At 52.2% G+C, this 10,605-nt stretch overlaps 2 protein-coding genes across 4 annotated transcripts in view; one reads left to right on the top strand and one right to left on the bottom strand.

Annotated features, from left to right (window-relative positions):
* TMEM91 (transmembrane protein 91) overlaps positions 1-10,605 on the top strand; it is a 36,781-nt gene that overhangs the window by 3,246 nt on the left and 22,930 nt on the right. The window contains exon 1 of one of the 2 annotated variants that reach the window (XM_032172831.2): positions 9,680-9,860. The exons of the other annotated variant lie outside the window; for it this stretch is intronic. The gene's annotated coding sequence lies outside the window, so the exon portion shown is untranslated. Of the gene's footprint in view, positions 1-9,679; positions 9,861-10,605 lie in introns of those variants that run through there. 2 annotated transcript variants of the gene reach the window in all.
* On the bottom strand, positions 40-10,460 carry B9D2 (B9 domain containing 2). Of its 2 annotated transcripts, none has more exons than XM_032172829.2 (4): positions 10,269-10,460; positions 9,734-9,825; positions 3,830-3,955; positions 40-636 (listed from the first exon to the last, which is right to left on the bottom strand). In XM_032172829.2, exons 2-4 carry the CDS (start codon positions 9,819-9,821, stop codon positions 323-325), a joined length of 528 nt encoding a protein of 175 aa, XP_032028720.1. In that variant the 5' UTR covers positions 9,822-9,825; positions 10,269-10,460; the 3' UTR covers positions 40-322. The 2 variants fall into 2 exon arrangements, with proteins under 2 accessions (XP_032028720.1, XP_058282268.1); XM_058426285.1 differs by lacking the exon at positions 10,269-10,460 and adding an exon at positions 9,960-10,142 and having other exon boundaries at positions 46-636.

Below are 10,605 nucleotides of genomic sequence, written 5' to 3'. Positions count from 1 at the left end.
ACAGGACACCTGAGGGATGGAAGGGTCAGGAGGCAGACACCTGTAAGAATTGCTCTCCTTTACTGAGAACCTCCCATGTGGCTAAGCAGCCTCTTGTCACTCAACACCCTGCGACCCCATACATTTACTGTCCCCAATTTACAGATAGGGAAACTGGGCCCAGAGGGACCCAGAGGTCCTAGAAAGGACAGAAGCAGTGCCATGCCTTAGCTGGGGTCAGCGCTGACGGTCTCTAGAATCTGTGCTCTTGACCACTGTGCCATCCTCCCCCATCACTGGGTGTCCGGGGTGTGGATGGTGGTCACGTTGGAGGCAGAGTCCCTCAGCACTCGACGCCGTAGCGGTCGAAGTTGCGGAGCAGCAGGCCGATCTCCAGGTGCACGGTGCCACCAGCAGCTGTGTGCAGGCGATAGCGGTCGGCCCCACTGTAGATGGTATCCCCATGCAGCAGCTGCGGCCCACCACCCACGAAAGCCCGTGCCAGCTGCTCTTGCCAACTGCCCAGGGGCCGCCACGTGGGGCAGGCCAGCTGGTGGGTGCCCGGGCTGCTGGGCACATGGCAAAATCCATAGCCTGCAAGCTGGCAGCGGCCAAAGCTGTCCTGGGACCACACCTGGAAATGGAGCCGGGGCCAGCCTGCAGGAAAGGAGGGAGAGGGGAAAGGAGGGATGGGTGGGGACCAGACTCCTGCTCCTGATTCCCCCCTCCCTGATACTCACTGAGGACCCCAGGCCCAGTCTTTTCCTCTCTGGGTTTCTGTCCTAGGGTTTCCAACCCACCCTCCTTTCTAGGCTCCCACCATCTCATCCATCCCCACACAGCAGCCAAAGATATCTTTCCAAATCCATGTTACTTCCCTGCTAAGGATCCTTCCATAGCTCCCCAGTGCCCTCAGTACAAAGTCCAACCTCTTCAACATTCAAGGCCCTTCTAATCAGACCTCTGCTGAATTTCCTCTCTGTGTTATCCTCCTCCATGACCCCATGTCAGGGCAGCCCATAGCTCCTCCAGTCCCCAGGTAACCATCGTGGGCCTTGTCAGGGACACCTCCTGCATTCCCTCCTCATGTCCCTGCTTGCTCTCTTTTGGCCCAGGGCCTTCTTTCTTGCCCCTCTCTAATCCACCTTCCACCTGGCATCTGGAAGCATCTTTCTCTCCTTCCATAGCTTTGCCCATGTCCTCAGAACACAGTTCAGCTCCTCAGTCTGGTAGTCAAGGCCCTTGGAGATCCAGCCCCATCTCATCTCATGCTGATCCCTTCTCCTGTGCTAGGCTCTGTTCTAGCTAGCTGGGGACACGGCAGACATGAACATGGATGGCAGACAAAAATTCCTGCCCCCGTGAAGCTGATATCCTAGACAACGAATGTAGTAAATAAGCAAATTATAGGGTAGATCAGATGGTGGTAATTGCTGTGAGGAAAAACAGAGCTGGGTAGGGTGAGGGTGGGGATACCGCTTTAGCAAGAAGGGGATCAAGGAAGCTTCACTAAGAAGATGACATTTGAGCAAATGCTAAAAGGAAGGAAGGGTGTAGGCCATGTGGCCATCTAGAGGCAGAGTGCTCCTAGCCAGAGGGAACAGCAAGTGCCAAGGCCCTGAGGGGGGGAGTGTCTGGTGGGGACGGTATGGCTGGAGCCCCGACGGAGTGTGCCTGGTGGGGACAGCATGGCTAGAGCAGAATGAGGTGGGGAGAAGGGAAGGAGGTGCCAGCCAGGTTGTGGAGAGCCTTGTGATGCATGCTAAGACTATGGCTTTCACCCTGAGTGAGATGGGGACCACTGGAGGGTTCTGAGCAGAGCAGAGATGGGACCTGACTTAGGTGTTCACAGGGTCCCAGCTGCATGTGGGGTGCAGACCAGGGGGGTTGGGGAAGGGGACCCCAGAGACAAGATTCTTGTCATAGTCCAAGTGAGAGATGAACTTGGACAGATCAAGGTGCTGGGCGAGAAAAGGGTGAGAAGTGGGATTTAGGATGTATTTCAAAAGTAGAGGCAGTAAGATTTCCTGATGGACAAAATGGGGGCTTGAGAAAAGAGAAAGCAAGGCTGGTGCCACCACTGGGGGACTGGAGGGCCCAAGAGCTGAAAGGTTAGAGCTGCCCACCTCACCCACACAGCACCGGAAAGATTTTTTTTCCCCAGCTCCAGCTTAAAAGACAGAAAGATTATTTAAAAGTGAAATCTCTAGCCGGGCGCGGTGGCTCAAGCCTGTAATCCCAGCACTTTGGGAGGCTGAGGCGGGCGGATCACGAGGTCAGGAGATCGAGACCATCCTGGCTAACACGGTGAAACCCCGTCTCTACTAAAAACACAAAAAATTAGCCGGGCGTGTTGGCGGGCGCCTGTATTCCCAGCTACTCGGGAGGCTGAGGCAGGAGAATGGCGTGAACCCAGGAGGTGGAGGTTGCGGTGAGCCGAGATCGCGCCACTGCACTCCAGCCTGGGGGACCGGCAACGACTTAAAAGACAAAAAAAAAAAAAAAAAAGTGAAATCTCGGCCAGGCGCGGTGGCTCACGCCTATAATCCCAGCACTTTGGGAAGCCGAGGCAGGCGGATCACCTGAGGTCAGGAGTTCGAGACCAGCCTGACCACCTTGGTGAAACGCCATCTCTACTAAAAAAAAAAAAAAAAAAAGGCAAAAATTAGCCAGATGTGCAGATGTGGTGGCACGCGGCTGTAGTCCCGGCTACTCGTGAGGCTGAGGCAGGAGAATTGCTTGAACCCAGGAGGCGGAGGTTGCAGTGAACTGAGATCTTGCCACTGCACTCCAGCCTGGGCAACAGAGCGAGACTCTGTCTCCAAAAAAAAAAAAAAAAGGTGAAATCTCACTTGTCCATCACCTGCTCTGGCTCCCAAGTGCCTTCAGGAGATGGCCTCAGCTCCTCAGCCTGGCACTCAAGGTCCTGCATGGCCTGTCCCCTGCTACCTTTCCCCCCTGCCGTCCCGCTCTCCCTCAGTCCACTAGATGCCCTTGGCTCACTTTCCCCTTTGAGTCTTCCACACGTAGCTCCCTCTGCCTAGAACCTTCTTCTATCCCTCTGCCTTATTAGCTCCACTGGCCCTTCACAGCAAAGTTCAGAAGCCCCCTCCTCCAGGAAGCCCTCTCTGACCTCTCTGACAGAGTCAGGCACTTCCTCTGGGCTCCCACGGCCTCTCCAAATCGCCTATCTTAGTCCTGCCCACTCTGAGGTGCCACTGTCTGGAAAGAGGTGTGTCCCTCATGGGACGGTGAACCCTGTGAAGACAAGGCTAAGGGGCACTGCCTTGATCCCCAATGTCTCCCTGGCATCACCCAACACAGGCTGGACACAGGGCAGGCACCAGGTAGACATTCTTTATATTGGTGAACTATATATATTTACCTAGGCAATTTCTCAGAATCAACTCATCTCCAGGAACCCACACTTTCTACCAGAAAGGCTTTCTGATGCCGCTCCTCCCCCAGTACTGATTTCCCCTTTGAGCAGCAGCTCTACTTTCAGGCCGAGGAGCCCTTCCTGGAGAAACAGCCCTTGCCTGTCTCAGACCCTGCCTCCCAGCTTCCTCTTTATTGGAGACTTGTTTTGTCTCTTTACTTGAATGCCACCTCCCCTCCCACCCTGACCCCCACCTTCCCATCTCCTGCTCCACCCTGGCCTCTGCCCTAATCCTATTGAGCAGGCCTGGGAAGGCCTTAGCTCAGCCTCTCCAGGGCCAGACTTGGCTGCAAAAGGGACCTACATGGTATGGGGAGCAGGGACAGGTCTTGGTGTTCCCAGCCCCAGGGGCCTCAGAGGCTACTGGCCCCCTCCCCTCAGCCTGGCCCCGGGTCCAGGTGTGATACCCACCTTGAAGACCTTTGGTGGCGAAGTGCAGGTCGATGGGGTGGGACCAGTAAGCCATGTCCCCTATCTGCGGGGTGTCCACTTGCGTTTGGCCCTCCCGCACACCTGACAGGAGCTTCCATGCTGCCCCTGCAGGGAGAGCCGGGACATAGAGGGGTGGGAGGCAGCCATCAGGAAGGGGATGCCGCTGTGGCTATAGGACTGTTTCTGTGGGGCATCTACTGGTAAGGGTTACGAAGCGTGGACTCTGGAACCAAGTATCTGGGTTCAAATCCTGGCACTATCTCTTCCTGCCTCTGCAACCTTAGGCAAGTTAGTTTTCTCTGCCTTGGTCTCCCCATCTGTAAAATGAGCTGAGTAATAATGCATTCCTCATTGTCTTCATTTGTTTTCTGTTACTCTTAACATAATATCCAAAACTGGGTAATTGATAAAGAAAAGGAATCTCTATCTCACAGTTATGGGAGACTGACCAAGGTGGAGGGGCCCCATCTGGTAAGAGCCTTCTTGCTGGGACTCTTCAGAGAGTCCCAAGGCTAGTGTGCTAACATGCCACTCACGTCTCTCTCTCTCTCATTTTATAAAGCCACCAGTTCCTCTCCCATGATAACCCACTAACCCATTAACCCATTAATCCATGAATGGGTAATGAGCATAGTAAGCGTGGGATAAGTCTTCAATATCATTTTATTACTATTCTCACCCCACATTTACAAGCCTAGTCCAAGGATTAAGATGGGGCCAAGGGTACCCTCCAGGAGCACATCCTGAAACACACATAACAATTTCGATCCTGCTGAGGAGTGATAATGATAGCTAAAATGCACTGAGTGGAAAGACACAGTGGCTCATGCCTGTAATCTCAGCACTTTGGGAGGCCAAGGCAGGCAGATCGCTTGAGTCCAGGAGTTCAAGACCAGCCTGGCCACCATGGCAAAACCTCATCTCTACAAATAATATAAAAATTAAGGCTGAGTGCAGTGGCTCACGCCTCTAATCCTAGCACTTTAGGAGGCTGAGGTGGGTGGATCACCTAAGGTCAGGAGTTCAAGACCAGCCTGGCCAACATGGCAAAACCTCGTCTCTACTAAAAATACAAAAATTAGTCTGGAGTGGTGGCAGGTGCCTGTAATCCCAGGTACTCGGGAGGCTAAGGCACGAGAATTGCTGGAAAAGTTGCAGTGAGCCGAGATTGCACCACTGCACTCCAGCTGGTGTGACACAGTGAGACTCCATCTCAAAAAATGAACAAACAAGCCGGGCGCAGTGACTCACGCCTGTAATCCCAGCACTTTGGGAGGCTGAGGCGGGCTGATCACCTGAGGTCAAGAGTTTGAGACCAGCCTGGCCAACATGGTGAAATCCCATCTCTACTAAAAATACAAAAATTAGGATAGGCGCAGTGGCTCACATTTGTAATCCTAGCACTTTGGGAAGCTGAGGCAGGTGGATCACTTGAGGTCAGGGGTTCGAGACCAGCCCGGCCAAAATGGTGAAACTCTGTCTCTACTAAAAACACACACACACCCCCACAAAATTAGCCAGGTATGGTGGCACATGCCTATAATCCCAGCTACTCAGAAAGCTGAGGCAGGAGAATCGCTTGAATCCAGGAGGTGGAGGTTGCAGCGAGCTGAGATCGTGCCACTGCACTCCAGCCTGGGCAACAGAGTGAGGCTCCGTCTCAAAAATACATAAATAAATAAATAAATAAATAAATAAAACAAAAATTAGCCGGGTGTGGTGGTGTGTGCCTGTAGTCCTAGCTACTCAGGAAGCCAAGGCAGGAGAATCGCTTGAACCCAGGAGGCGGAGGGTGCAGTGAGCCAAAATTGCACCACTGCATTCCAGCCTGGGCAACAGAGAGAGACTCTGTCTAAAAAAACCAAAAAAACAAAAACAAAACAAACAAACAAACAAAAACCCAAACCAAACCAAGCCAAGCAAAGAATATAAAAATTAGCCAGGCATGGCGGCTCATGCCTATAGTCCTAGCTACTTAGGAGGTCAACGTGGGAGGATCACCTGAGCCCAGGGAGGTTGAGGCTGCAGTGAGCCGTGATCATGCCACTGCACTCCAGCCTGAGCAACACAGTGAGCCCGTCTCAAAAAAAAAAAAAAAAAAAAAAAAAAAATCAAAGAAACAAAATGTACCAAGTATGGCTGGGTGTGGTGGCTCACGCCCGTAATCCCAACACTTTGGGAGGCTAAGGCAGGCAGATCACGAGGTCAAGAGATCGAGATCATCCTGGCCAACATTCTGAAACCCTGTCTCTACTAAAAAAATACAAAAATTAGCTGGGCGTGGTGGCCCACGCCCGTAGTCCCAGCTGCTCAGGAGGCTGAGGCAGGAGAATCACTTGAACCCAGGAGGCGGAGGTTGCAGTGAGCCAAGATGGTCCCATTGCACTCCAGCCTGGGCAACAAGAGCGAAATTCCATCTCAAAAAAAAGAAAAAAAGAAAATGCACCGAGTACTAACTAAATCCCAGATGCTATGCTAAGCACTTTAGGCAATCCATTCATTTAATCCACCCTCTAGGACTCTTAATCCCCTCCTCACCCCCCAGTTTACAGACTCTCCACCATGGCCCACGTGGCCTGGCTCTTGCTCCCCTCCCTGAGTTCATCTCCCATCACTCTCCCCTTCCCTCATCACCCTCTGGCCTCACTGTCCCACTTCTGTCTCCCCACCTCAGGACCTTTGCACTGGCTGTTCCCGCTGCCTAGAAAGCTCTGCTCCTGGGTGTCCCCATCCCTAGCTTTTGTTTCCATCCTTCAGGGCCCAGCTCAAGTGCCACTTCCACAGAGGGGTTCTCCCTGACCCTCTTCTCCAAACACTAGTCCCTGTCACATCATTTCTTTTAATCCTAGCACTTACCACTGTCTGGAATCACGGTGCTCCTTTCTTTTTTGGGGGGTGGGGGGAGACAAGATCTCCCTCTGTCACCCAGGCTGGAGTGCAGTGGCACAATCACAGCTCACTACAACCTCCACCTCCCAGGATCAAGCAATCCTCCCACCTCAACCTCCCAAGTAGTTGGGACCACAGGCACATACCACTATGCTTTGCTAATTTTTTATTTATTTGTAGAGACAGGGGTCTCACTATGTTGCCCAGGCTGGTCTCAAACTCCTGGGCTCAAGTGATCCTCCTGCTCCAGTCTCCCAAAGTGCTGGCATTACAGGGGTGAGTCACCACACCCAACTGCACTCGTTTGTCTGTTTATTTATTTTATTTTATTTTATTTTATTTTATTTTATTTTATTTTATTTTATTTTGAGACAGACTTTTGCTCTTGTTGCCCAAGCTGGAGTGCAATGGCACCATCTCGGCTCACTGCAACCTCCACCTCCCGGGTTCAAGCGATTCTCCTGCCTCAGCCTCTCGAGTAGCTGGGATTACAGGCACACGCCGCCATGCCCGGCTAATTTTTTTTGTATTTTTAGTAGAAATGGGGTTTTACCATGTTAGCCAGGCTGGTCTCAAACTCCTGACCTCAGGTGATCTGCCCACCTTGGCCTCCCAAAGTGCTGAGATTACAGGCATGAGCCACCATGCCTGGCCTGCTTATTTATTTTCTGTCTCCCCTACTGTATGGCCCAGGAAAACAGGGACCTTGCACACTGCTGGATCTCTAAGACCACAAACCCAGCTCTTCGTATACAGAAGGTGCTCAATAAATGTTTCTTGGACAAATAAGTGATCCTAGGAGGTGGGAGCTAATATAATCCCCATTTAACAGGTAAAGAAATAGGCTCTCAGAAGGTAAGTTCGTGAACATTTATTCAGCACCTGCTATGTGCCAACCACTGTTTTCCATGCTGGTGACATAGCAGTGACTATAGCAGACCAAGGTCCCATCATGGGACTGGATTCAGACTCAGCTCTAACTGCAGAGCCCAAGCCTTTCATCCAACTGCTTCAGTATTCTTGGCTGGATCAACACCCCCAGCAACTCCCTGAAATAATAAAAATCAGGTTAGTCATTACTCCCTTCTGGGCTGAGTGAGGGAAGCACCAGGCCCTGAGTCAGGCTCCTTAAAAGCAAGATTTCCCAATAGCCCTATGAAGAACAAATGAGGAAACTGAGGCTCCAAGAGGGGACAGCCTCTGCCCAGGGTCACAGAGAAGATGAGTGGTCCAACTTGGAAACCAAGTCTGACTCCAGAGCCTGCCTCTCATCCATCAACTGAAGGGTACCGATTTCCTGGGAATTTCAACCTCCACCTCACTTACCTGTAGAATCAAAAAGGACCCAGGGGCCAGGGGCAGTGGCTCACACCTGTAATCCCAGCACTTTGGGGGGCCTAGGCAGGCAGATCACTTAAGGCCAGGAGTTCGAGACCAGCCTGGCCGACATGGTGAAACCCCATCTCTACTAAAAATACAAAAATTAGCTGGGTGTGGTGGCGGGTGCCTGTAGTCCCAGCCACTCAGGAGGCTGAGGCAGGAGAATCACTTGAACCCAGGAGGCAGAGACTGCAGTGAGCCGAGATCGTGCCACTGCACTCTAGCTTGGCTACAGAATGAGACTCTGTCTCAAAAAAAAAGAAAAAAAAAAAATGGCCAGGCACAGTGGCTCACGCCTGTAATCCCAGCACTTTGGGAGGCCAAGATGGGCGGATCACGAGGTCAGGAGATCGAGACCATCCTGGCTAACACAGTGAAACCCCATCTCTACCAAAAATACAAAAAAAAAAAAAAAAAAAAGCCGGGCATGGTGGCGGGCGCCTGTAGTCCCAGCTATGCAGGAGACTGAGGCAGGAGAATGGCATGAACCCGGAAGGCTGAGCTTGAAGTGAGCCGAGATTGTACCACTGCACTCCAGCCTGGGAAACAGAACGAGTCTCAAAAAAAAAAAAGGGACTAGGACTCAGGCCTGAAGACATGATAATGCCAAATGGCCACATCTGTTTCATGGACATTTATCTGTGCCAGGCAACAACATACCCCAGGCTTTACAAACAAGACGCCACTAAGTCTTGTATGAGCCAGGCAAACACTGAATAAGCACTTCCTATTCCAGCCCTATTCCTATTCTAAGTGCTGTTGATACTCGTTTAGTACTCATGACAACTTCAAACAGGTAAATATTTCTATTACTGTCATTGTACAAACAGGGAAGTCGAGGTGAAGAGAAGTGCCCAAGGTCACATATCAGCCCAAGGGTGCCTTAACAAGCAATAACTGGTTTTGAACCCAGGCAGTCTGTGCTCTTAACCTCAAACCTGTGCTGCTTCTTAGCTACTATTACCTTCACTTTCAGACAAGGAAACTGAGGCTCAAAGAGGTCAAGTCCAAAGGTCTCCAATTAATAGGTGGGGGAGTTAGTATTTAAATGCAGATCTTGCAGCCCATGACCCTAACCATTACACTATACCATGACTATAGAGCCTCAGTTGGGGAGGCATGAACAAAATTACTTTCCTGGGACGTGGCGGCTCACGTTTTTAATCCCAGCACTTTGAGAGGCTGAAGCGGGTGGATTGTTTGAGCCCAGGAGTTCGAGACCAGCCTGGGCAACATAGCGAGACCCTGTCTCTACAAAAAATAAAAAAAATTAGCCAGACTTGGTGGTGCATGCCTCTAGTCCCAGCTTCTCAGGAGGCTGAGGCGGGAGGGAGGATCACTAGAGCCCGAGACTTCGAGGCTGCACTGAGCTATGATCACACCACCTTACTCCAGCCCGGGCCACAGAGAGAAACCCTGTCTGTACCCCACCCCTCACACATACAAAAAAGCTGGGAGCTTGAGACTCATGTGGACAGGGTGTGGGCGGGGCCTGGAGTACTGAGAACTGATGGAAGATGAGGTTAAGGGGCTGCGTTAAACGGTCGAAGAAGGAGCATGCAGCCTCTAGGCTAGGGGTCTTGGTGTGGAAATGAACTAGGCCTGGGGGAATACCTGTGTGAATGCCCCACTTGCAGAAGAGGCTACTTTCCGAGAAACCGCTGGCCCCCATGATCTGCCCGATCACGTGCACCTCAGCCATGGCCCTGGGAGGGGAAAAATATAATCACAACCCTGTGAGGTAAGTGTGTTATCTCCATTTGACGGGGGTGGGGGGGGGCGGATCTGAGGCCCAGTAGGTAAAGGGTAGTACTAGGATTCCAAGCTAGCTTCGTCACACCCCTGAGGCTGAGGTCTTGACCATAGATCCTAATTGCCAACCCATGAAAGCCTGGAAAAAATGGGGAGACCCTTGTCTCGGGAAATAGCATTTAACTCTGCGAGTTCTAAAATAACTTCTTTGGGTTCAGGTCGGCGGAAAGCCCCGCCCGAAGGGGCTATGGCTCGGCCCACGAGCGCAAAAGACCCGCCTTCCGCGTCATGTCAGCCACCCCGCTTCCCTCCCCCAGCAAGCTCCATAAGGCGCATGCGTTATGAGTTCAGGTCGACTTAGCCCCGCCTCTAAGCGCAGCGCATGCGTCATTCCTACCTTGGCGCACCGGTTAGGAGAGGCGAAAGCGGCAACGGGGGTTAGTTCATGGGCTTGACAGGTTCTCTTCTCCGCGGGCGCCGACCAGACCTGGCTCGCGCTTCTCCCAGGACCTTCCTGGCTGCGAGATATGGAAGCCGCGATGCTTCCGCCACCGCGCTCGCCTTGGGGTCCGTGGTTGTTGCTGGGGCAACAGCAGGCTCCTCCCCTAGCTTTGTACTCGCCCTCCGCGCCACTAATTGGTGCTATCCGTCTGCAGGGGGCGGGGTGAAGCTGTGATGGACATTTTCCTCCTCTTGCTCCATTTTGGGAAAATAGCGTCTCTCCAGCTACGGCA

Source organism: Hylobates moloch, unplaced genomic scaffold (assembly GCF_009828535.3).
Source record: "Hylobates moloch isolate HMO894 unplaced genomic scaffold, HMol_V3 SCAFFOLD_13, whole genome shotgun sequence".
Classification (NCBI taxonomy): Eukaryota; Metazoa; Chordata; class Mammalia; order Primates; family Hylobatidae; genus Hylobates; species Hylobates moloch.
This window is presented reverse-complemented; position numbering and strand designations above follow the sequence as displayed.